This window comes from Eublepharis macularius, chromosome 7, assembly GCF_028583425.1.
Source record: "Eublepharis macularius isolate TG4126 chromosome 7, MPM_Emac_v1.0, whole genome shotgun sequence".
In the NCBI taxonomy this organism is placed as follows: domain Eukaryota; kingdom Metazoa; phylum Chordata; class Lepidosauria; order Squamata; family Eublepharidae; genus Eublepharis; species Eublepharis macularius.
Window position 1 is genome coordinate 38,091,109 of NC_072796.1, and position 27,229 is coordinate 38,118,337.

Sequence of the window (27,229 nt, forward strand, 5' to 3'; positions counted from 1 at the left end):
TTGTCACACACCCCTTGAGAGAGACAGGTGGTGGTGGTGGAAAGTGCCCTCCAGTCACAGCTGACTTATGGGTGACCCCTGCTGAGGTTTTCAAGGCAAGAGGCTAACAGAGGTGGTTTGCCATTGCCTGCCTCTGCAACCCTGGTCTTCTTTGGAGCTCTCCCATACAATTACTAACCAAGGGCGACCCTGCTTAGATTTCGAGATTGCCTGAGATATCCCAAACAAACATTGCTTTTCTCTTTTAGGGGTAGTGGGTTTTAATTAACAGACATTAACAAAAGTACCTCAACAAACGGGCGCCTACAAGTGTTTTGCCTTTAAAAACATCTAGACGACAAGGCTTAAGAAGGAACGTTTCTTAACACGGTTAATTTTTTTCTCCGGCTAGGATGCACCCCCCCCCCCCCCAAAAAAAACCCCTTTAAAGGTAATTTGAAAACCCTGGTCTTGTTTCAGTTTGGACATCGCTCCCTATCAGTTTCCATCGATCCTTCCTGCCCCGCGCATGCAAGAAGAGTCTGCACTGGGGAACCAGAAGACTGGAGCTCCCGGCCGCTCGCCCATCTCAACGACAGCTCGCCCCCCCCCCCCGGTCCTTTCTGCTGTTCTCCTCCCCTTTCTGTTCCTTACGGCAGCGCCTCTTCTGATTGGTTTGGAAGGCTGCATGTAAACAGAGACGCGTGCGTTGATTGGTTGGATTTTACCTGTGGGCTGGGCCTACAGGCAGATGGGGGGAGCGAACGGAAGAGATATAGGCGCTGGAATTGGCATTCGCTTCAGAACAGAAAGAACCGAGCGCGGAAGGCGCGTGTGGGTCGGCAGCCAGTCGGTGTGGGTCCGCAGGACGAGGTAGCGGCCATGCTGTGCTATGTGACCAGGCCGGACGCGGTGGTGATGGAGGTGGAGGTGGAGGCCAAAGCCAACGGCGAAGACTGCCTCAACCAGGTGAAAAGCCGCTCTCTTTCTCCGGCTCTGAATGGCCGTTAAGGGGGGGGGGGGCGCGGGTGGCCGTTAACTGCCAACCGCTCTCGCGCTTTCTCCCCGCCAGCTGGAGACGCGGATCAGGACGAGTCCCGCGGCCTCCGCGCGTTCCCTCGAGGGGGCGGGAGGAGGGGAGCCGTTGCTGCTCCCCCGTGTGGAATGGACCGGGGGAGGGGGTGGGGGGGAGACTGACTGCGACGGCCTCTCTGCGGAGCCTGCAGCATCGCTGCCGCCTTGCCTGCCGGCCTGCCTCCACACGCAGTCACTGAACTGGATCGCCGCCGCCACGAAAATGTCCCCAGATCTCCGTTGGAGCAGCAGGAGCCACGTGGCAGTGGCGACGGCAGCCGAATTTGACTGCTGCTCTCCCCCCACCCCCGACTTTTTGCACCGCATGTGTGAACGCTCGTTAAAGACGAGTGCGATGATGTTTGTTGTGGCCCTTGGTGGAGTGCAGTGGACTTGCCGTCAGGGAGCCCTGAACTCATCACTCTGCTGTTCAGGTTGTATGAAGAGGTTTGGGGTTTATTGACATCTTCCCACCCCATTGATGGTCCTTCTGCGTCTGTGGCCCCAGAGTTTGTATCTTGTTGGTGTAAGAGAAATCTTGGTGTGTTGGCAGTTTGAGTGCTTGCAAGATGCTGGATGCTGTTGAGCAACTGGAATAATTCTTGCTGGTGAGCTTAGGCATGGCTTGGTACTGGCAAGATGCAGGATGCTTTTGAGCAACGAAATCAGTCTTCCTGATGGAGTGTTAGTAGGGAAAACAGCTGGTCAATTGTAACTTGTTGGCTGAGGGATAAGAAGCAAACTATCAAATGGAATATTAATGTTTCGTAGACTTGGTAGTTGAAATTGTACTGCCACACATTACTTCTTTGGTCCTGTATGCTAACTTTAGCTTACTTTGACTTTTATTTATAGGTTTGCAGACGATTGGGGATTATAGAGGTTGATTACTTTGGACTCCAGTTCACAGGCAGCAAAGGAGAGAACTTATGGTTGAATTTGAGAAATAGAATATCTCAACAGATGGATGGTCTGCCTCCTTACAGACTGAAATTGCGTGTCAAGTTCTTTGTGGAACCCCATCTTATCTTGCAAGAGCAGACAAGGTAAGGGAGAATCAACCCATGGTGAAAGCTGTTTCTAACTGCATAGCATGCAAGCTGTATAGTACAATTTTAGTTTATGGCTGTCGACAAGTTTGGAGTTGAATATTATGTTCTGGTTTTACTGTAAAGTTGGATTTATTATGCAAAATAAAAATTATCATCACTTAATGTTTAAAAAGACAGTTGAAAAAAATACTCTTAATTTATGGAAGCTTTTCCACAAGTGGAGGAACCATAAAAAAGTATTGGCTCCATTGCCCGATGGTAACCTCCTAAGAGTGTTATTGCAGGTCATTCTAAAATGTTCCTAGCAGGAAACTGTTCTTCCAGTGTTTCAACTTGCTGAACTCCTCCTTTTAAACTGCTCTCATATTACAGTAGTGATTCAAACAACTGTAGCACGCTTTCAAACCACAAAGAGAAAACAGCTGTTTTTTCATCCTTAAACATTTGCAAAAACAATCTAAAAACTTTTAGAATGCATTTGCAGAACATAAACATTTCTGTGGTGACTATTTAGTTAGTTATGATAAGTTTTTGTGCTGACTGTTAAATGTTTGAAATGTTAGTGTGGCTTGTTGTAAAGATATAGTGAGAAAATAGAAACATGCCCTTTGTAGAGAAATGCTTGTTTCCATATTGTACTAATTTGTGCCATTTTTACTCTACATTTGTCCTAAAAAGATTTAAGGTGGATACATTATACAGTTGTTGCAAAATGTGTTAAACATTTCTGATGGAAGGATATTGTGTTAGTTGTTTGGGATTTTGTTTCTAAGAATACAGTATGAGGTAGGACTTGTGTGATGTTTGTTGCTTTGAACTGCATAGCTCTTGTCCTGGAGCAGGCTGGAGGTGTTCATTTTGTGTCAGTGAATAGTTTAATTTTTTGCTCTCTTGTCTATTCTTGCACTGTGAAGATGAGGAGTCACACACTTCTGTGTGCCCATGTGTTCTTCAGCTTTCAGATTTTTAGTGTTCCCATCTCTTCCTAACCTATTTGGTGTCTTTGCTAAAGAACAGGGAGAACTTACAAAGAGTGCTCCATAATCATTATTAATCATTATTAATGGAAGAAGCAATGCCCTTTACTTGCATGTGATGATAGTTTGTATATTCATCTGCTGATTTGAAATTAAATCATTTTTAGCATTTGCAGTATCAGCAGGTGAGTCAGTTTGTTTGGCCTATATTAAGAAGACTGATATATAGGAGTTTTTAGGGGTCAAAGAGTGATTGGTATGGCAGGAGTTGCATTTTTTGTTTCAAGTATAAAGTCCAAGGTTCAAACTTACACCATATTACTCTGAGTTTATTAGTGTTTAAAAGTGTGATTGACTGCTTTGATATGTTTGAGCCCATTCTTAATACTGGGAGAGTAATGTTAAACAGCAAATTACCAATAAAACTTCATGCTTAATTGGAAAAGTGCTTGCTTTTTCAAATCTGCTTTCCACAGTGGCATATCACTGTTATTAAATATGCCTGTTCATCAGTGTTCTTCTACAGTAACAGGCAGGAAAAAATGGAAACATTGTGGCAACTGAATATGTTAAAAACACTATTTCAGAACTGTTTAAAGTTCAGATGTTTTTAAGTTCAAATACTTAAGTTTAAAAGTTAAAGTTCAAATACTTATGAAAGAGACAGACACTGGTTTTGATAAAGATGTTGATGCTGTGTCTTGCCATTTCAATCTTGATGTCACTGTATGTTTCCTATTTAAGGGGGGAGTGTACTTGACATGTGAATTTGGTCTTTCTTCCAAGAAGTTCAGCTTACATTGGGCTTCCTGTGTATTTTGGATCACATAATGTACTGACACTGCAACTTCCAAGGTCCAGAAAAGTGTTGAGATATAAAATTGGATCTCAAAGGTTTCTCTGGGTGTAGCTGACATTCTATAGCTCCAGTGAGGACTGTGTGACTGCTAGACTAGAGAAGCAACAACAGTGTAACTATAGGTCATTGACTGAAAGTAACCCTTGCTTAATAGTGCTACCAAATCAGCAACTGCTGCGCTGGAAGAAAGCAGAGTATAGTGAAATTCGATTCCTGATAGGTCTGCAGTCATTGTCTCGAGGCAGAAAGTTCTGCTTTTGTGGTTGAGGCTTTTTGTGAAACAAGTTAACAAGTCTAAAAACTTCAGTCTACTTTTCGACTACTTAACAATGCTGGCTGTTGAGTAAACAAGTTCAAACCCTTACCTTAAATGTCCTGAATGTCGTATTAAAGCTAGTTAAATTAGTTTTGCAGCTGAAATGAACTGACTTTTGTACGATTAGTTTGCAAATGAAAAGTACTATCTGGCACAATTTTTCATTAGAAACGTCTACTGAATATATTCTTTAGTATCCCTAAGTCTGAAATGATAAAATCAGAATTTTAGCCTGGCCAATGGACTATTTGAGATGTCCTTGGTTTTTCAAAGGTGTTCTCCTCCCTTTTAAAATTAAACTAGACTCAACTTTAGCATCTAAGTGCAATGGCGACCAAAGTGACTAACATATTAAAACATACATAATAAATACCATATTTTAAAACTAAACAACTCCCCTATCAACCATATCATTAAAACTACTAAAACCAGAGCTAAAATACATACAAAAATAAAAGAACAAGGAGGCCCTCTTCCAGCTTGCCATTTGCCCCATCTCGGAAGGCAAGTGCACCAATGCAGGGCTTCCAAAGATGCATGTATTGATGTTCATACAGCAGTAGGCGGTCAATCAGGTATATTGGTCCCTAACCATATATGGCTTTAAATGTCAGCACCAGCACTTGGAATTGAACCTAGAAGCAAATTGGGAGCCAGTATAGATAGGCCAAGACTGGAGTGATATGGACCTTACAACCAGTTCCAGTCAACATCCTGGCTGCAACATTCTGCACCAGTTGAAGTTTCAGAACATTTCTCAAGGTTAGTCCTATGTAGAGCTTATTTTAGTAATCTAATCTAGATGTATCCAGGCCATACACTACAATGGCCAGATATTTTCTGCCTATGAAAGGCAGCAGCTGGCTGACCAGTCAGGTCTGGTAAAAGGCACTCCTGGCCACAGCTGCCACCTTTCTATCCAGCAGTAGGCAGGAGCGGTGCCAGGGTTTCCGGCGCCCGCAGCCAGCCAGGCGCACGCGCATGCACACACCAGCCTGCATGATGATGTCATGTGTGATGTCCTCTTGGGCGTGCGCATGAGCCGGCCCAATTGCTGCGGCGGGCAGCTGGGACGGCACACGGGTGGCCTCCCACCTCTCCCGCTCGGTTGCCCTGCACCGCCCCAGGGGCCTGCCTGCGGCTGCTGTGCCCATCCAAGGGTGTGTGCTGGTGCAGCTCCATGGTGCGCTGCCCCCAGCACCTCCTGCACCCTGAGGCAACCACCTACCTGGCCTCAATGGGCGCGCCGGCCCTGGCAGTAGGCCTGGGTACAAGAGCATCCCCAGGCTACAAATTGTTCCTTCAAGGGTAGTGGAACCCCATCCAAGTGACACCTTATTGTGTCAACAGACAAGTATTGATCACATCTGACTATGAAGTGGAGTTGAAAAGCCAATACTAACCTTGCACCTAATCAGTATAGTAGAGAAGGCAGAACATCTTGCATCCTCTGCTGAAATTTTTATTTTGAAATGGGCAAGACATATACTGCAATCTTACCTGCTTGCCAGCTGCTAAATATCCTGCATTTTGAGCAATAGAGAAATTGGGATTGCTTCACATTTTTAGTGCTTTCTTATGCTCAGAAAATGTGTATGTAGTTTACTGCTACAGATACATCTTAGTTGTATCAATACCTAAACATAAGGATGGCTTTGATAGTTGAAACAGGACAGATGCTCAACTCTGAGTATTTTTCCAGTCCTGCTACTAATAGAATCTCTTGTAGCTCAAAATAATGAATATATTTTGAGGTAAATAAAAGCTTTGGTCTGTTTCAAGTTATTCTAGTATTTTGAGTTGCTGAATTGCTATGAATTGCATTATACATTCTGGAGTTCAAATACATATAAAACTGAATACATAGTTAAGTTGTGCGTTGGTGGTGTCCATTGATTCCCCATTTGTGCTGACATGTGTCACGTAGCATATTGTTCTAGAGGGTACCTGAACACACAACAGTTTTTCATGAGGTTTGGTGGGCTCCTGGGGAAAGATGGTAAAAATCACCTAATATGTAACAATGTACCCCGTGGTGCAGAGTGGTAAGCTGCAGTACTGCAGCCCAAGCTCTGCTCACAACCTGAGTTCGATTCCAGTGGAAGCCGGGTTCAGGTAGCTGGCTCAAGGTTGACTCAGCCTTCCATCCTTCTGAGGTCAGTAAAATGAGTACCCAGTTTCCTGGGGGTAAAGTGTCGATGACTGGGGAAGGCAGTGGCAAACCACCCCGTAAAAAGTCTGCCAAGAAAACGTCGTGATGCAACGTCCCCACATGGGTCAGTAATGACTTGGTGCTTGCACAGGGGACTACTTTTACCTTTACCTTTATACTCTTAAATGACTTTATATACTTCTTTGGGTTTTTTTTTCAAGAAGTTGTTGAAATATTTCACCACTTTGTCCTTGAAGCATCAGACTTGTATGAAGAGGTGCAGGTCCAAATAGCTACTCAGTCTTTTGTAAAATAATACGTATTTGAGGGTTTTTTAGTGATCAAACCAGCTCTTCCATTTTGGCTAGTTCAGCAAGTGCCTTCTAGGTATTGATCCATTACGCTTGTGCCAGTGATTTAAGCTCCAAGTACTCATGCAATGTTTTGCATGCACTCTTTGTGTGAAACATTTGCTGGAAACCTGACATGAGCATAATGACTGGCCTTTTTCATCCCAGGATACTGGTGTTATAGGCTTGATGTTTCTCTAAGGCTTTCCCCTCCTTAGGCTTACCCATCCCTAGCTGTTTTTACCAAATAGACTCCTGTAAATGTAACCTACATGTAATATTTATGATACACATACATATAAATGGGATTTTGGTATAATATGTGGGAACCCTCTTCGTCTCTTCCAGATGTTACACTTATGTTAGATTTCTTCCCACCAGTTTGTGTATGATGGGCAGTGTTGCTATGAATTACTGTGGTTCAAGTGTTTCTGGCTGTGCTCTAATGTTTTTATAGTAAAATGCATTGTTGAACTCAAGGTGCAGACTGAAGGGCGGGCAATAAAATCTTGGACTGTCTTGATTTAAATCTTCCTTTGGCTCCATACCTTTTTGAAGGCATTGGTTATGGGGAAGGAGACCTCTGTTGATTGATTGTGGAGTTGACTGAGCTTTGTTCCTTTTCATCTGTCACGACTTCAGCGCCCTACAATTATGAGTGCAGTTCGTATATGAAGGCAACAGAAGTAAAATACTTGTTCTTTAAATAAGCACTGTGGAAGTACTTCTCTCTCTCTCTCTCTCTCTCTCTCTCTCTCTCTCTCTCTCTCTCTCTCTCTCTCTCTCTCTCTCTCCATATAAACAAGCCCTGAAAAGAAAAGCATGCACTGACTTTAATCTTATTGTTGAGCTGATCATATTGTTGAGCTGGTTGAACAGAGAACTGTTATTATGAGGCAATCATCTGTAACATTTGGAGAGGGAAATGGGAGCGTTCTTCACCATTGTATTCCTTTCACTCTTGCCCCTTGCCTCCCTCTTGTTATGTCTCATTCTGTTCTCCTTTCTGCTCCATCTCTTTCACCTACCCTGCACAATTATTGCTTCCAGATCCCTCTTGCCCTCCAGCACTATAAATCTGGTCCAGAAGGCAGGAGAGAGAGTGGAAATAGTTTCATATACTGCATTCACCACCTAAGGCTGATTCAGTCTAGGAACTGGCTTTGGGGGTGGTGCAAGGGATCTGTTGCCTCCTTCCCCACTTCCAAAGCCAGTTTTCCAGCTTGTTTGTCTGTTACTCAGTCCTATGACTCTGCTAGAACGTGATAGAGGCGGAATGTCAGAGCTGAGGCACCATTAGATTACCTGGAGGAGAAACTGAAGCTGTCCTGTAATAAGATTGAGATACATTGTCATGGCTGGGCATACCCTTCCCCGCACCTTCACTTATCTTCTGTTAATTCTAAAGCTACAAAAGCCAAATATTGTTTATCTATACATACTATTTTAATACAGACCTTATCTTAACTGTTAAAAGTAAATGAATCTTACGCTTTATTTTAGATATTTTCTGTAGGTAACTTTTCATTTCTTATTAGTAGGATGGGAAAATAAGAATGATCTTATATGAAAGTAATAAGGAAAAAACAATTCCCATTATATATTTAAGACATTAAAAACTTTCCCATTTGATTTCCTTCTAGGCATATGTTTTTCTTGCATATAGAGGAGGATCTTCTGGCTGGTAATCTTCAGTGTTCTTGTGAGCATGCAATTGAACTTAGTGCACTGCTTGCCCAGTTGAAGTTTGGGGATTATAATCAAAATACTGCCAAATATCACTATGGAGAGTTCTGTACAAAGGAGCTCACTACTTCTGTTTTGGAAAGGTAAGAGGCTTGCTGCCCAGGACAAATGCATCAGAAAGGTTTGCTTAAAGATGCATCAGCGTCAGACATTGCAGTTGGAAAACAGCATTTCACATTCACAGAGTTCATATCACACATTATATGAATACAATATCTTTAATATTAAGGACTGATTATATTCAACATGCATCTTCAGTAGTACTGACTGAGGTGAGGTCTCCTTCTCCTGAAACTACTTTGATTTTTATGAATTACTGTAATACATAAAGGTTTTTTTCAAATGTTCAAAATACCATATAGCCTTTCTATATAAATGTATGCCACCCAGGCAGAGTTAAGCGTTTCTATATCCATTTTCAGTGGGATAACTTAGCACATGCTTTGCTCTTCCACTGAAATAAGTGAGACATGAAGTGCTTATTTGAGTAGGAATGTTTTCACCAGGGCTCATTTCCAGCAGTTCCCCAAAGAGGTCACGTGTCAGGTGGCCCTGCCCACCTTTCTGCTATTTTGGGCCCATTTCGGCCTGGATTGGGGTTGAAACGGCCTGGATCGAGCTTCTGACGGGTGCTGGATCACTCTCCCACTCATCAGCGGTCCGATCCTGACCATTTTGGGCCCCTTTTGCCATTTTGGGCCTAATTTCGGCCCTGAATGACCAGGATTGGGTCCAAAACAGCCAGAATAGGTGATGTCAGGGGGTGTGGCATATGCAAATCAGTTATACTAATGACACATTTCCAGCAATGGCAAGAGGCATGGCATATGCTAATAGATTATGCTAATGAGTTCCTCCAGCTCTTTTTCTACAAAATGACCCCTGGTTTTCACTATATGAATCTTGAGTGGTCACTTTGCAAGTTACATTCATAATCTGTTCTGATGTTAAAGACCAAATCAGCTTCCAAACAATTGAATATTTAATTGGTTGGGCAGCCTACATCTTATTTCTAGATCCTAAATAATGCATACAACTTTTTACATATTAAAATTAGAACAAGGAATTATTCATCTATGTACCACTTACCTTTAAAAGCTCAAATTAATAAAATATAAGCATAAAATAAGTATAAATCAACTTTTCTTCTGAACTTTTAAAAATAGAACTGCATCGTGGTTCATAAATCTGAATGACTAACCTCAATCTCTTACTATCCATAGTATTACTACAAAACATAAGGAACTTGAAGGCCTCAGCCAGGCTTCAGCAGAGTATCAAGTTTTACAGATTGTGTCTACACTGGAGACCTATGGAGTAGAGTGGCATTCTGTAAGAGACAGTGAAGGGCAAAAACTTTTTATCGGTGTTGGTCCTGAAGGAATTTCCATATGTAAAGATGACTTCATTCCTATTAACAGGTAAGGATTAGAGTCATAGAATCATAGGGTTGGAAGGGGATTCTAGGGTCATCTAGTCCAACCTCCTGCACAATGCAGGAAATTCACAACTACCCACTGCCCCAGTGACCCTCCTGCTCCATGCCCAGACTAGAGAAAAAATTCTGAAAAGCATTAATATAGAATATCATACATGTCAGAAGGTTTGTGGGGTATTCTTTGTCTAGTTCAACAATGAACCTATTGCTAAACAGTTTGCTCAGTCTTTTTATTCGAATGTGATTTTTAAAAGAAGAAAGAAAAGGAAAGACACTAAATACCTGCAGATATATGGAGCGCAGATTGTGACTTGGGAATTTCTGCCCTTCTCCCACAAAAATCACTATTTGAACTTGGATTAAGGTCTGTAATAAAAAAGTAGTGCACTGCTATCCCCCACCATACACACACAACACCTTAATTAGACCAAAATGGTTGCAGAGAACCAAATTTATTTTAGCATATTGGCTTTTTTACGGTATTGCCTAGCTTCCATAGTAGGGCCAATAGGTACAGGATACCCAGGAGTACCCAATCTTATTGGGCATTTCGGCACTTTTGGAATTTTTAGAACAGGAAAACAGACACTACCACAAAACGGGGGCTGGGGTCAGTCACAAAATGGCTGCCCTAGGAAACTGAGACTACTCAAGCCAATCATTCCCTGATGGAATTAGCTATTATTTCTGAATGGGCATTCCTTGGAGTTGTCAGACTTTAGGAAATTTTGAAGCCATGGAGAAAAACTGCTGACGGGGTGTGTGTGTTTAATTTTTGGGAAAATAGAAAGGTAAGATAGGCAGTACTTAATTCTCCTATCATACCTACATTTTTACTGATTTAACAGTATAAAATGCTTCATTTACAACTTAGTTATATAATGTTCTATTTTACATATTTATGGAATTTAAGCATATATATATTTTTATTTATTGTGAAGTATTTTCAGATGTCTGTACAGAACCTGTTCCTTAACATCTTGCTTTCCTTCTAGGATTGCATACCCAGTTGTTCAAATGGCAACACAGTCTGGAAAAAATGTGTACTTGACTGTCACAAAGGAGTCTGGCAATAGTATAGTTCACCTTTTCAAGATGATCAGCACTAGAGCAGCTAGTGGGCTGTACAGAGCAATAACTGAAACACATGCATTTTACAGGTTTGTTTTGCTAGACTTAAGTTTGTGGTTTATATGTCAGATGTTCATGCCTTTTTCATACATAAACATAGAATTCAGAAATTTGCGGTTAATCCAAGTAAGCACTATATAAATACTATTGAAGTGTTGTGAAATACAAGCTAGTTTTCTTCTTTTCAGGGACTTTTGTCATAAATTTCCACCTTATTGCCTGGGAAGTGTTTCTGTTTAGGGTGAGGAAAACGTTCAAAGCTATCTCTTGTATTAGCACAGCATGGAAAGTTAACACTACCTGAAATAGCACTAGCTTAAGTTTTTGATACAAAACTAGAATAATTTGCGGACTTGAAGAGAAACCTAAAAGCTATGAAACTAAACTTATACCAAGAATCAATTTGAAAAATTACTTTCGGAGAGAGTGTTCAAGCTAAGTGTACCATTTTGGTTTTTCAGGTGGTCTTCAAGTGTAATTGCAATTCTGAAATTTGGTGACTAAACAGAATTAACAGCATCACACTGTGTTCCATATGAACTGTTCTTGTACATTTCCTTCTATAGGTGTGACACTGTTACTAGTGCTGTCATGATGCAGTATAGTCGAGACTTAAAAGGCCACTTAGCATCCTTGTTCCTGAATGAAAACATTAATCTTGGCAAAAAATACGTGTTTGATATTAAGCGAACATCAAAGGAGGCTTATGATCATGCAAGACGAGCGCTTTACAATGCTGGCATTGTGGATCTTGTTTCAAGAAGTGACCAGAGTCCACCAAGTTCACCCCTTAAGACTTCAGAAAGTAGTATGAACTGTGACACCTGTGAAGGTCTCAGCTGCCAGCAGACAAAGGCTCTTCAAGAAAAGTTGCGGAAGCTTAAAGAATCTCTGTTGTGTATGGTGTGTTGTGAAGAAGAAATAAATTCTACTTTTTGTCCATGTGGCCACACTGTATGCTGTGAGTCATGTGCTGCACAGTTACAGGTAATTATAAAGCCACTTGTAAAAACAATGTGTTGCGTTAGTACCTTTCAAAATACTTTGCGGTTCTCCAGACTCAAATTCTCAGAAACCTCCGACAGAAACCAAGGGTGCAGAAAACAAAATTTGTGTTCCAGCAGACTGCTAGCCCTTGTTTATGCTAACACTGGCTGGATCCCACTCAGTCATAATTTGCTGGTGATAGAAATCTGAAATCACTTCAACTTTTAGTCAGATGAGATTATTTGGAGTGTTATTTGTTTTAACTACCCAGAAACACAAATTTTGAGTTTTTAAATTTATTTTATTTCCTTACGCTATTTATAGTTGGCCTTTCTCTTTGAGACTCAAGGCAGGATTACAGTGTCATGTCTACTTTTAAAAGCTCAAGTGGATACTTCTACCTACAGAGAAGTCAAGCCAACTCTGCCTTATGTTCTAGAAAATGTCAGTAGGTGCTTATGTGATCAAAAACAAAAGCATATATTTATAAAGATATTAGGGCTTATTTGTGTAATTAATATTTAAAAATTAAGCCTATTTCTGACTACTGGTACTCAAGAATAAAGTAATTATTTCCTTCAACATAAATTGTATGTTAAAATCTCTAGGACATATAAACTGTCAAGTCTATATTAGACACAATTGTTAAAACATATTCCTATTTCTCTTTTCTTTTAGTCATGCCCAGTTTGCCGATCTCGAGTAGAGCACGTCCAGCATGTCTATCTGCCTACCCATACCAGTTTGCTTAATCTGACGGTAATATGATCTTTGTGTCATCACTGGAAGATAGATACAATATAAGCTTCTAAATCATCTTACACTTCCAAAATACTGGACTATGTTCACTCCAGACACTGATGGTGAAGGAGAGCATCCACCAGCGATTGCAGTCGTGATGGCCACCGCAAAACTGGTTTTGATTGGAATGGCGGGGGAGAGAACATTCTGAGTGTTAGAAAACATGTTTAGGACATACTGTGAATGATGTGTAGCCAACCTCATGTTACCCAGATTTTTTTTTAAGGAAATGGCAATATTATTTTTTTTAAAAAAAAAACTTAAAATGACAGATGGAAAGTCAGAACGACAGATGGAAAGTCAGTAGTATCCATCAAAGGCCATTCAGCTTGTTTTATGCATTTTATAAAGATTGTTTTAAAGTTACTTCAGTTTGCATGATCACTCCATTTATCTTTCAGCAAAACTACTTTTAATAACTACATCTGCTTTATATGATTTAGGTTCTGCTATTAATATTACCGAAATAAGAAACAATTTTTATTTTCAAATTGGTGAATTAAGAACCTAAGATTGCAAAGCTTTAAGCAAATGGTTATATTTGTTTCAGCAAAAATAAAGACCAGATAACTCCCAAAATTACCATCGACTTTTGAGGTAGCTTGGCAGCCTGGTGGACATCTTTTGAGAAGCTGTTGGAAGGACATTCTGTGTACATTTGAAAAAGTAATGCATTTAATGTATGTATAGTGTTTTCATTTGCAAGAGTCCACTTAATGTTTTTTTTTTTCGTCTGCCTTGTTTTGGGAGTAACTTTAATCCTAAAACAGTATAATCTTAATAGAGTTTTCTATAATGCAGTTTGTGTTTAAATTATTCTTTCTAAAAACCGTCTTACCTTCTACCATATACCCTCCCCCTGGGCATTTTGGACTTTGGTCAACTAGTGAATACTCCAAAAACATTGACAACTAGATGACCGTATTTGGGTGCAATACTAGCTCAAATAAAGGCTAGACAAGTCACTTTACTGAGACTTTCTGAATATACTTTTCATATTGCCTTAATGTAGCAGTAATGTGTGTATGCATTTGTTTCTTTGCACAGACATTTTGTCAAAATATTAAAGCTCTACTTTTTTATGGCACATTAGCGTATAAACCTTACTTCAAGAGGTATTTATTTTTTCACTTTGTAAAAAAAAATTGTTTCCACATGAAGCAAGATCTGTCCTATATGGTAGACAACTTTTGTCTTTTTATATTCAGGTTAATAAAGGACTTTATAAATAGAAACTGGCAATATTTCTTTATTTACATGTAAATCTTAAATGAGCATACAAGTGTAGTTTCAGTTCATTGTATTAAGGCCTGATGCTAAAGTGATAAATTTAGAAAACACTGGCTCTGGAAATCAAGCTTTATTTATTCCCTGTGTTTAAAATGTGCATTTACAGCTAGTTCTAAAACTAGAGTAGGTCCACAGGACTTCTGGCTCAAGACAAAGCAGGCTTCTTCAACGATGACAAGAAAATCCCATTTTTATCAAAATGACACAAAATATTGTACACATGTTCTAGTCCATATGAAACATCTTCCATTGTTATAAAGATAAAGGAGGGAAGGTAGACTCTCATGCCAACATTAGTAATGTTGGATGCTGACAGGCACACAAACGTGTTTAATTGCTGGAGGTGTCCGATTCCAGGACGTTCTTTCAGTAAACAATGGAGGCACATCCCAGTTGAGAAAATGAAGTCCAGTTAGATCCAAATATCACTCAAAACCCCTTTTAAGCCACACAGATTTACTTGCAGGCTAAAAGTAGAAGAAAGCACGTGTTGATCTCCATTTTAACAAGGTATGCTGTATACAACTTCTTTCTTCATTGATGCCGCATAGCTCCACACTTGACACATCATGCACTATGAGCTGATTCTGTAACTAAAATCAGTGGTGAAGCCGGCACTATTCTTCATTGGAAGATATATAGAAAAAATAGAGGGGTGCTAACATTTTGTGGGAAATTAATCTGAATTTTAAAGTATATTTGTCATAGAAAAATTGGCCTCTGCTTTGACAAGTGTAAGACCCAAGTTACTTGAATAAATAAGAAACTTGGAAGTTTGGTCACCTCAGAAGTCTTGTTGAGTCTTGGATAACAAGTTTGTATTTAAATTTGCATCTCAGTTTTCTGTGCCTCAAGGCAATTGTAAAATCATCTTCCACCAACAAAGATTGAGGCACTTAAGTCCATTTTCACCTTCCTGACAGACTCTCATATCACCCTCCCATTTTCTTAGGTTACAGCTACAGGAGCTGTGTTATTGTGTGGCCTTTGTGATAGTGTTTAACCCTCTATAAAGCATATGGACTTCCTCCAAAACTGGAAGGTCTAGTACCAATTTACCGTGAAGGATCATCTTGGTTAGCTCTTCAAGCTTCCCCAATACCTGGTTTAAACATTTTCATTGGTGTATAGTTTTTGTGTGTGTGGAAAATTAACAAATTTATATAGTTTTTGCCCCATTTATCTCCTTAATAGGGACCTAATGTGGTTTACAGCATTCTGTCCTCATAATAGCTGCCCTGTGGAATAGGTTAGGTTGAGAGTGAATGGCCCAAGGTCACACAGTGAGTTTCCCTAGCAGAATTGGGATTTGAACACTGACCACTTTGCAACACTGGCTCATATAGCCCAGGTTACATCAAGGGTTTATTTGAGCATATTCTTTTGTGGATAAAGTTTTGGAAGGTTAGAAATGGTCAGGTGTCTAGAATCACACCTTTAGAGAAAATAAATTGGATGGTTTAAGAAAAGTGAGGCTCATGCCTCTAGAAGACACACATGTTAGGGTTTTCTCTATAGCTGTGATTATGGTTATTTAATCTTCTGACCATTGGCTGGAATACACGGTTTTCACCAAGACCTGGAATAAACTTCTGACCTCTTTCCATTCAGAAGACTGGTACCGGTACTGAATCGGGGAGATTTCACACTCTCTTGGGGTTTAGTGGTAGTTATATTTTAAAACAGTTCAACTTTTGGATTCCATGTGCTTGTTTAAGTAATGTCCCCTCCACAGGTGAGAGTAACTCCACAGCACCATCTTGGTTCTTTTTTCTTGGTATATGAAGTTCCAGCTAGCACTTTCACTGGAGGGGTGTTTGTTTGCAGATCAGTAGTTCCCTATTGCACATATAAGAGAATACTGTTCTCTGACCCATTATTTGGAGAATAGTCTTAACTGGGTAACTTAACTGACTTTTTTTGTTAGAAACTTTAAAATGGCCATTCTTTATGGGTGGCAGTGCAATCCAACATAAGGTAAAATTTTACCCCTGAGGACTCATGTAAGGGGGATTTAGAGTTCTGCTTTTTTGAGGGGTGGGTAGAGAAGATGGTTGGTTAGAAAGTTTGGACTGCAATTCTTATACAAGGCAGAGTGAAGGGTGCATTCAAGCAAAGCAGTGAACTGGATCTGTGCCCAATCACCAAGGTGGTTAGGATGCTTGAATATAGCCTGATGTTAAATTCAGTGCAAAATATTTTTCACCAAATAATAATTGTATTTGTCAAATGTTATAACATGGTGTGGTAGTTATTTTGATATATGCGATCTTCATAGGAACGGATAGGTTGGCAACCCATCTACATTAAGACTAATGAAATATGAAGGAATACTGACTGGTTCCATGCTATGTGGGAGGAAGAGTCAAATACGACATCCATATATACTCCACACACTCCTTTCAGCTACTGCACTGACCATCCATCTACAGATTCCAACAAAAGGGGGTGAGGGGGATAAAGATCAGTGAGTGGAAAGCACAGACCTCCATCATCAGTGTCAAATCTACTATATAGCTAACAAGTTTGTGTTGGTGTAGGAGCCATCTGTGTCCTTAGGCTGCCAACAGATTAGCTGTTTTGTTGAACCCATTTCATTTTTTCTAAATTGAATACATTTCCAACAATTCCCCTCCTTTACAATTCTGTGTTCAAGCAGAGAGAATGCAAACATGACTCATGTTTTTCTGTGCTTTCCGTGTCTTGTGCAAAATAACAATTACATTCTTCTAATGAAGAGAGGAGGTTCCTTCCAGCTCATAGTCCCCACCCCACCGTGAAGGTTTTTGTTGACTTCCTAGGAAAAGCTGATCAAAATGCATTATCTTCTCTCCCTCCTTCTGTATTTCTGAAAACAATACACACATTTTGATTCAGAGTTGCAGTTAGAACACAGCGCACTACATATAAAGTACACTGCATGTACTTTTTCTTGTTCTCTGACTGCCGCTTTGTAGCATTAAGTACAACTGCAATTATGCGGGTATGATCGCCAGGCAGACATTACCATTTCTTTTTTTCAGTGTGTTCTAAAAGTCATGTTTTCTTTTCAGCTAGTAGGCAACAGTTTGGCATCGTGAATTTTGTGGAAAGAGCCAGATGAGAACTGGTATGTTGCCAAACCTCCAGCTGAAAGTACATTAACCCACTATCACCCTTGGCACAAGCAGATTGCATTACACTGAGATAGCATTTGGGAGTGCTCGGTGTTCCGTTTTTTAAAAGAGTGAGGGGACATGTATTGCTTCTATTATAATAAATTGTCTGATATTTCATAAGGCATTTACCCAAAAGTTTAGTTTAGCTTGTTCGGCTTAACAGCTCATAGGCCATACACTATAACAAAGTTTAAGAATGAAAAATAATAGTGAAAGAAAAGGTTGCCACATCCACAATGCTGTGTTTGCAAAGGCTACTCAGTAATATTTTCCCTGGTTGTTGTGGGTTTTCCGGGCTGTATTGCCGTGGTCTTGGCATTGTTTTCCCTATTTACCCAAAAAGAGCTTGGGGTTTAGCAGAGTGCTTGATTGGGGGGGGGGGAGGGAATCTTTCCCAGAGATCTGTTTTCAGTAACTATTAGGGATGTGCGTTTCGGCATTCAGAATGCCGAAAGAATGCCGAAACAAAAGTGTTTCGGCATTCTTCAAGAATCCCGAAACGTTTCGGGGAATGCCGAAACGTTTCGGGATTGCCGAAAGAAAAACCCGAAACGTTTCGGGATTCTTTCGGCATTCTTTCGGCATTCGAGAATCGCCATTTTGATTTTGCTAGCCGTTTGCCTTAGCAAGCGGCTAGCAAAATCCTGCTGGAAGCAAAGGCTTCCTGCAGGCTCTTAGCAGAGGGGAGGGGGGGAGAAGGAGTGAATCACTCACTCCTTCTGTCACCCCCCACCCCTCTTGCAAAGGAGGATAGGGAATCCTGCTTTGCCTTGCAAATGCAAGGTGCAAGCATTGCATTGCACTTTGCATTTGCAAAGCAGCAGAGATTCCCGCCAAAACTAACAGGTAGGGGAGGGGGAGCAGGAGGAGGGTGGCTCTTGGAGTGTGGGTGGGGAAAGGCAGGGGACTGGGGACTTTAGGAGTCACCAATCCCACTGCTGCATTCTCATGCCAGCCAATAGATTTAAATCTTTGGCTGAGGCTGCAGCAGGGGATTTAAATTTGGAGCAAGACTGTCTGGAACACTTCTGTTGCTGCTGCTGCTGAGCTGTGACCGAGAGAGGAGAAGAAGAGAGACTGCACCTGGAGCCTGGAGGACATCTGCCTGGAGGATCAACTGTGCTGGACATCCTGAGAGGACACCTGGTAGGCCTTTTTAAAATTTTTGTAAATTTTTTTGATGCTGGGCAATGTGCTGCTGTGGCCTGCCTCTGCAAAAAGGTGTTGCAGTTTATTCTTGGCATGGCCTGGGGGACAGGTTGGGCAGACAATGTTTGATGGTGGGGTGGGGGTTTCAGCATTGGTTGTTGTGCTTGCCTTCTTAAAGCTTGATCCACTGTTTTAAGATTAAAACAAGAGTGTGCCAGCTTTGGGCCTACACAGGCCAGAAGCCTTTCTTCTGGCTGGCTCTCACAGTTGTGCTCCACAATCTGGAATGGTGTGGCTTGCTTTTCTGTGTCTGGTCCCCTGCTTGCAAGGATTCCCAACAGGCTCCGTCCTGATCAACTGTGCCAGCCTGTGGGCCACACACAGGTATGGCCTGGGGGACAGGTTGGGCAGACAATGTTTGATGGTGGGGGGGGGGGGTTCAGCATTGGTTGTTGTGCTTGCCTTCTTTAAGCTTGATCCACTGTTTTAAGATTAAAACAAGAGTGTGCCAGCTTTGGGCCTACACAGGCCAGAAGCCTTTCTTCTGGCTGGCTCTCACAGTTGTGCTTCACAATCTGGAATGGTGTGGCTTGCTTTTCTGTGTCTGGTCCCCTGCTTGCAAGGATTCCCAACAGGCTCCGTCCTGATCAACTGTGCCAGCCTGTGGGCCACACACAGGTATGGCCTGGGGGACAGGTTGGGCAGACAATGTTTGATGGTGGGGGGGGGGGTTCAGCATTGGTTGTTGTGCTTGCCTTCTTTAAGCTTGATCCACTGTTTTAAGATTAAAACAAGAGTGTGCCAGCTTTGGGCCTACACAGGCCAGAAGCCTTTCTTCTGGCTGGCTCTCACAGTTGTGCTTCACAATCTGGAATGGTGTGGCTTGCTTTTCTGTGTCTGGTCCCCTGCTTGCAAGGATTCCCAACAGGCTCCGTCCTGATCAACTGTGCCAGCCTGTGGGCCACACACAGGTATGGCCTGGGGGACAGGTTGGGCAGACAATGTTTGATGGTGGGGGGGGGGGGTTCAGCATTGGTTGTTGTGCTTGCCTTCTTTAAGCTTGATCCACTGTTTTAAGATTAAAACAAGAGTGTGCCAGCTTTGGGCCTACACAGGCCAGAAGCCTTTCTTCTGGCTGGCTCTCACAGTTGTGCTTCACGATCTGGAATGGTGTGGCTTGCCTTTCTGTGTCTGGTCCCCTGCTTGCAAGGATTCCCAACAGGCTCCGTCCTGATCAACTGTGCCAGCCTGTGGGCCACACACAGGTATGGCCTGGGGGACAGGTTGGGCAGACAATGTTTGATGGTGGGGGGGGGGGGGTTCAGCATTGGTTGTTGTGCTTGCCTTCTTTAAGCTTGATCCACTGTTTTAAGATTAAAACAAGAGTGTGCCAGCTTTGGGCCTACACAGGCCAGAAGCCTTTCTTCTGGCTGGCTCTCACAGTTGTGCTTCACGATCTGGAATGGTGTGGCTTGCCTTTCTGTGTCTGGTCCCCTGCTTGCAAGGATTCCCAACAGGCTCCGTCCTGATCAACTGTGCCAGCCTGTGGGCAACACACAGGTATGCTGCTTTGGCCAAGGTAACCCTTTTTGGTTGCTGGCCTGGCACTCACAGTTGTGCTCCACAATCTGGAATGGTGTGGCTTGCCTTTCTGTGTCTGGTCCCCTGCTTGCAAGGATTCCCAACAGGCTCCGTCCTGATCAACTGTGCCAGCCTGTGGGCCACACACAGGTATGGCCTGGGGGACAGGTTGGGCAGACAATGTTTGATGGTGGGGGGGGGGGTTCAGCATTGGTTGTTGTGCTTGCCGTCTTTAAGCTTGATCCACTGTTTTAAGATTAAAACCAGAGTGTGCCAGCTTTGGGCCTACACAGGCCAGAAGCCTTTCTTCTGGCTGGCTCTCACAGTTGTGCTTCACAATCTGGAATGGTGTGGCTTGCTTTTCTGTGTCTGGTCCCCTGCTTGCAAGGATTCCCAACAGGCTCCGTCCTGATCAACTGTGCCAGCCTGTGGGCCACACACAGGTATGGCCTGGGGGACAGGTTGGGCAGACAATGTTTGATGGTGGGGGGGGGGGGGGTTCAGCATTGGTTGTTGTGCTTGCCTTCTTTAAGCTTGATCCACTGTTTTAAGATTAAAACAAGAGTGTGCCAGCTTTGGGCCTACACAGGCCAGAAGCCTTTCTTCTGGCTGGCTCTCACAGTTGTGCTTCACGATCTGGAATGGTGTGGCTTGCTTTTCTGTGTCTGGTCCCCTGCTTGCAAGGATTCCCAACAGGCTCCGTCCTGATCAACTGTGCCAGCCTGTGGGCCACACACAGGTATGGCCTGGGGGACAGGTTGGGCAGACAATGTTTGATGGTGGGGGGGGGGGGGGTTCAGCATTGGTTGTTGTGCTTGCCTTCTTTAAGCTTGATCCACTGTTTTAAGATTAAAACCAGAGTGTGCCAGCTTCGGGCCTACACAGGCCAGAAGCCTTTCTTCTGGCTGGCTCTCACAGTTGTGCTTCACGATCTGGAATGGTGTGGCTTGCTTTTCTGTGTCTGGTCCCCTGCTTGCAAGGATTCCCAACAGGCTCCGTCCTGATCAACTGTGCCAGCCTGTGGGCCACACACAGGTATGCTGCTTTGGCCAAGGTAACCCTTTTTGGTTGCTGGCCTGGCACTCACAGTTGTGCTCCACAATCTGGAATGGTGTGGCTTGCCTTTCTGTGTCTGGTCCCCTGCTTGCAAGGATTCCCAACAGGCTCCGTCCTGATCAACTGTGCCAGCCTTCGGCCCACACACAGGCCTGCTGCTCCGGCTTTGGTAACCCTTCCCGTTTGCTGGCCTGGCACTCACTGTTTTGCTTCACATTCAGGTTGTTTATCGTTGGTGGACCTCTTCTGGACTGGACTGCACTTGGTGGACATCGGCCTGCAGATCTCTGCGTGGAGGATCAACATTGCTGGACATCTGCACTGGTGGACTGGTAGGGTTGTTGTTAAATTTGGTTTTTGAGCTTATGTCTGCTGCTGTGCCTACCTGCGAGCATATGCTTTGGCTCTGTCTTTATGGCTTGGGCCGGGGGGGGGGGGCATTTTCTGGTTGGGCAAGAGGATATTGTTTGGGGGTTAGGGGGGCCAGCATTGATCGCAGTGCCTGCTTTCTTTCATGTTTCATTTTTCAAGTTTGAGTGTGGGGTGGGCATGAACTGCTGTTTCACAGGACTAAAAAATGAGTGTGCCAGCTTCTGGCCTGCACAGGCCAGAAGCTCTGCTGGGTGGATGTGTTTTGTTTTGCTGCTGGTTGGCCCTAGCCTTTAAGGGGGGGGGCTGACTTGGCTTGTGCAACGGGGCCTTGAATTTTGGGGTTGCGTGTGCGGCGTGTGGTGTTGACTCTGCTAACATTTCCAATTTTCTTGACAGCATCGTGGAGGAGAGGAGGACCAGCTGCAAGACCGCCTGAACATCGCTGGACTGCAGGACTGTTGTTACTGTGAGCGAGTCCGGGTTCACATTTGGGTGGCCTTGGGGGTGGGTTCTTGCTAGCTTGGGAGGGGGGAGGCTCATCTTCAAAACACCACATCCACACCCCACACCGACATACCACAGATACATCGGTCCCGCTAAATAGTGTCTCTTAGGTAGGTAGGCCAGTTGGTAGGTGATCAGTGGATAATTGCCCTCAACATAATTATTAGGGAAACCGAGCCTAGTTTTTTTTAAAAAACTAAATAGGGACTCAGCAGGGAAAGCATTAGTGAGTGAGTGTTAGGTTTGAATTCTATATATATATATATATATATATAAAAATTTGTAATAGCTGTCAATAGGCTTCCCATTAGTGCCCCCATAACTAGGGTTCCACTGCCCATCTCTGGCACCCGTGGTGGTGCCAGGCCGGCCCGGGCATACTAGTGTGTGAGTGTTTAAGGCTTTGTCACCTGTTATTGGGGTTTAGGGCCAGCTCAATTCCAGAGGAATTCAGCTGATTGGCAGGCTCAGGTTCCCTGACATAAATAGGGTTGCTTAAAAAGGCACTTGATTGTTCATCTCCAAGTCACAGAGCCACTAGAAACACAGATTTATAGCAGGTTAGTTAGGTCTTGAAAACAAAGTTGACCTTTGTTTTCTAAATCTTTTCTGATTAGTTAGGGTTGAATTTGGGAGGGGAAAGTATGTCAGAGAGGAAAGCAGAGAGGGGCCCCGGGGGAAAGGCTAGGGAGAAATCTAGAGGGGAGGAGGGGAGGGGGAGGGGGACTGCTGCGGCAGCCCCTCCATCTGAGCGGAGGAGGCCCTCCCCTGCGCTGCTGCCGTTCACCAGCCTGGCTTCTGGTGACAGGAAGAGGGTTCGCAAGACTCTCTTTCCTGAGGCAGCTGCTGGAGGGCCACCCCCAACCCGGGTGCGTGAGGCAGGGGCTGGCACTGGGCAGGGGCCTGCTGCTGAGGCTCCTCCTCCTCCAGTGGTTGCGAGCCAGCTGCTGGAGGAGGGGCAGCATGTGGTGTCTCCTGGGATGGGCGCGGAGCACATGACTTTCCCTGCGCTCCCGCTCACCCCAGGAACCCGGAGGATGTTGGAGGAACTGCCCGTGAGACCCCCCCTGGGGCGGTCCACCCCAGTTTCCTCTGAGGCCAGCAGCAGGCCTCTCGCGGCTGTGCAGGAGGAGAGGACGCGGGAGGAAGAGGCAGAGACTGTGGTGGAAGAGCCCACATCTCTGCCCCTTCAGCCTCGTCCATCCCCACCTGCCCGGCCGAGAGTGGGACACGGTGTGTCCGGCCAGAGCACCTCACAGGAGGTGCCGCAGGGTGGTCCCGAACGCGCTTCTCCTGGGAAGCGTGGGATGCCCTTTTCCTCCGAAATCTGGAAGCACTTCCAGACAACGGAGGATCCCCGAGCAGCCCTGTGCCTGCATTGTAGGCAGCGCGTCAGCCGTGGCAAAGATGTGTGGCATCTCTCCACGTCTGGGATGAGGTACCATATGAAGAGGCACCACCAGGCGGTGCTTCTTCGGGAGGAGGGTTCGAGTGGCGCCGCACGGCCGCCAGCTAGCCAGAAGGAGGCAGGCTCCTCTGGTGCTCTCCCCCCAAGGGTACCTGCAGGAAAGGGACGCCAAGCCTCTCTCCCGGAGATGCTTGGTATGCAGGGCGCTAGTGTGCCCAGAGAGGGGATCCGGAGGGCGAGCAGGCGCATCACGCGCCACATCGTCAACATGATAGCAGTGGATGGGCAACCGTATTCCGTAGTTGAAGACTTCGGCTTCTCAGGGCTGCTCCAAGATTGCTTTCCCTGGTACGCCGTCCCTGCTCGCACGTCGTTGAGCAGATCGGTGGTGCCCTCGTTTTACAGGGCTGCCAGGGATCATGTGAAGGCACAGCTGTCCCGGGTTGCCGGGAGAACTGTGCACTTCACATCGGACATCTGGACCTGCCCAAGTGTGCAGCAAGCGTACCTCTCGCTTACTGCTCACTGGTGGGAACCCGAGTCGGTTCTGGGTGGGGGCCGGGGGGAGGTGCCTAGCACAGCTAGACAGGGAAGGATGCGAGACCGCCAGGCCGGCTACTGCAAGGCCTTGCTTCACGCCGAGGTGCTCGACGTGTCCCACACGGCGGAGAACATCGCTGCCACCTTAAGGAGACAGTTGGACGAGTGGATAGGCCAGGGACCCGCCACCGTGGGATGCATGGTGACGGACGGTGGCAAGAACATGAGGGCAGCGGCGCATCTAGTGAGCCGAGAGAGCGTCTACTGTGCCGCTCACAAGCTTCACCTAGTGGTGAGAGATGCGCTGGGGTTGGGCTCCTCGAAGGAACCCGTGGATACCCGGACCCGTGAACTCCAGTTACTTGTCCAGAAATGTCGGAGGCTCACGGGTCACTTCTCGCGCAGCGTGAAGGCCACGCACGAACTGCGCCAGACACAGGTCAGGACAGGTGTGCCAGAGCACGCTCTGATCACTGACGTCAGCACTCGCTGGAACTCCACCTGCGCCATGCTTGAGCGCTTGGTGGAGCAGCAGGCCGCACTCCACGCGTGGCTCTCCGAGCACCGCGGTGCGAGTCAGGTGGGTGAGTTCAACCGGGAGGATTGGCTCACCATCACCCAGACAGTGGAGGTCCTGAAGCCCTTCAAGGACTTCACTGTGGCGGTCTCGTCAGACACGGCGACCCTCGGTCTGGTCATTCCCCTGGTGCACACGCTCCAGAGGAATCTGGCCACCCTTGCAGACCGGGTCGCGCCCCGTGCTGACCTTGTTCCAGCGGTGCGCGCATTAGTGAGAAGGCTGCAGCAGGGCATAGCTGCCAGGCTAACTCCTCTCACTAAGGAAGAGTCATACATGTTGGCGACCATGTGTGACCCGCGCATAAAGGGCACTTTCGCCGAGCGGGACGGGAACCTCACCCAAGCCAGAGACGGGCTCTGCTCTTGGGTGAGGCGCAGGCAGGCCAAGAGGGGACGCCTGTCGACAGGGGGGACGCAAGAGGGGCCCTGCCGTGCGGGTCCCTCTGACGCCCCCTCTGCGCAGGCCCCCCCCGAGGCCACCACCAGAGTGCCGATGGAGATGGAGATGCTCCGGTGGGCCCTCGTCCCCTCTGGGGTCGTGAGGACCGTGAGAGAGGATCCGGCGGAGGCGATGGTCAGGGACTACCTCGCGGAGCCCTGCGAGTCGCTCTCCACCGATCCGCTCAGCTACTGGGCCAGGAAGGAGTCGGTCTGGCCGGACCTCTCCCTCGAGGCGCAGCGGCTGCTCTCATGCCCTCCGACGAGCGTGGAGAGCGAGCGCGTCTTTTCACATGCGGGCGACATTGTCGGCCCACATCGCACTCGCCTTCTCCCATGGAGAGTCGAGCAGTTGACCTTCCTGAAGGTCAACTCTCGCCTCTTCGATTTCTCAGGACTGGACTTCCAGAGTGACTGAGGTGAGCCCAACTTGTGGCCTGCATCCTCTATGAGTCCAATCCTTTGGAATCGCGCTCTCCCCTGTATAAAACCCTGTATATACAGTTAAAACCGGCCAGTAGAGGGAGGGTGGTTAGGAACCAGTGGCAAAGGGAAAACACCCAGCAATTTGAAAGCCCCCCCCCAGGGTATTCAAAACATCTCCCATCACTGAGACATACCCTGTGGGACCAAATTTATTATGAGAAATAATGCCCCAGAAACATGGATTGCTACTGGAGGGAGAAACAGGTTAGATAGGGATTGCTTAGGTGTTTTTATCAGATGAACTCCTTGTAAAAAAAAATTGTAGAAGAATTGTTGTACTGTTTTTTGAAAGTTGATGTTCCGTTCATGTAAAAAAAAGGAAAAAAAACCAAAAAAAAATGTTGTGATTATGTTTTTTAAAAGTTGATTGAATGTTCATGAAAAAAAAAAAACCCAAAAAAATGTTGTGATTATGTTTTTTAAAAGTTGATGTTCTGTTCATGTAAAAAAAAGGAAAAAAAACCAAAAAAAAATGTTGTGATTATGTTTTTTAAAAGTTGATTGAATGTTCATGAAAAAAAAAAAACCCAAAAAAATGTTGTGATTATGTTTTTTAAAAGTTGATGTTCTGTTCATGTAAAAAAAAGGAAAAAAAAACAAAAAAAAATGTTGTGATTATGTTTTTTAAAAGTTGATTGAATGTTCATGTTTAAAAAAAAAAAAATTTGATGTTAATGTTGGGTTTGCATGGTTGGGGGATGCGGGTAGAGTGGTGGATGGGCACCGGCCAATGATGATCTCTCACAGATGTTCCCAGGTAAATTCTGAGGCTGGTGTGGGGGTGGGGGGAGACCTCTGCAGAACTGCTCCAGAAATACCATTGTCCAGTGCCTTGGAAGTGCCCAGTTCAGCTTTGTGTGTCTGAACTGAAAGCACAGCCACAGGAAATGACATAGGTTCTGCTGGACCCTGTTGCAGTGGTTCCCCCACCCATTTAGTCATGTTATGGAGGGAGAGTTGTATTAGGCTGGTAGTTATGATCATCTTCTGTTTCCATGCCCTGTTGTGCCCGCTCACTATGTAACCTGCTGTAATGTTCAAAACTTTACTGTTTGTCCATTTCAAAAGAAAAATTGTGTTTAAGATTCTCTGATGTGTAGTTAATTGTGTTGTGTTGTGCTATGAGGGACAATAAGTGTAATATGTTGTGATTTGTTGACCACTTGTAATTTGAAAATGAGAAAATAAAGGTTTTTTAAACTTAATGATTGTGTGTCTGTGTTCCCTTCTTTGATGGGAGGTTGGTTCCCAGCATAGGGAACAATGGGGCAGGCTGGCCAGCCTGTTCCTGGGGTACTGGGTGTGGGGCAGCTGAGGGTGGTTTTGGTTCTGAGAGGGGCTGAGTGGAGGATTTGGGTCTGTGTGTGGCAGCTGGGGTGGGGGAACTGGGTTTGTGTGGGGCTGTAAGGAGTGGACTATGGGGGATGAGAGCACTGGTTGTCCCTTGTGCCCAAGTAGGCCCCTGCTACTGTCCTGGTGTGGGCTTCCATGCCTCTATCAGTTGCTGGCCCTCCTTTGCCATCTTTTTCTGAAATTTTCCTAGGGCTGCCAAACTCCTGGTTGGGCTTGAGTTCAGGTTAGAGAGAGTAGTTCCCTACAGAGAAACTGGCTGCTTCCAAGGGCAATCTCTTTAGAGGGCAAATGCGGACCATGGATTCTGGGGGAGATCCCTACTCAGATTTTCCTTTCCACAAGTCCCACCCCCAAATTGCCAGTAACTTCCAAGGCCAGAGTTTGCCACCCCAGAGAGATCCCGTTCCCACCCTCTTAGCCTTGGCATGAAAGTTGTAGCCCCCATGGAACGCT

The 27,229-nt window shown here is 44.9% G+C and overlaps 1 protein-coding gene across 1 annotated transcript; it reads left to right on the forward strand.

Moving 5' to 3' along the window:
- The first annotated feature begins 794 nt into the window (after positions 1-794).
- Positions 795-14,097, forward strand: MYLIP (myosin regulatory light chain interacting protein). The gene is made up of 7 exons (XM_054985620.1): positions 795-948; positions 1,909-2,099; positions 8,403-8,588; positions 9,729-9,926; positions 10,939-11,103; positions 11,641-12,061; positions 12,740-14,097. The coding sequence occupies exons 1-7, from the start codon at positions 862-864 to the stop codon at positions 12,827-12,829; spliced, it is 1,338 nt and encodes a 445-aa protein (XP_054841595.1). The 5' UTR covers positions 795-861; the 3' UTR covers positions 12,830-14,097.
- Positions 14,098-27,229: the final 13,132 nt, after the last annotated feature.

Excerpts from the sequence above, each read along its gene's own strand:
- MYLIP (XM_054985620.1), top strand. The coding sequence starts at position 862 with ATGCTGTGCTATGTGACCAGGCCGGACGCGGTGGTGATGGAGGTGGAG. Across the intron at positions 8,589-9,728 it reads ACTACTTCTGTTTTGGAAAG|TATTACTACAAAACATAAGG; the intron begins GTAAGAGGCTTG and ends TACTATCCATAG. Across the intron at positions 12,062-12,739 it reads CATGTGCTGCACAGTTACAG|TCATGCCCAGTTTGCCGATC; the intron begins GTAATTATAAAG and ends CTTTTCTTTTAG.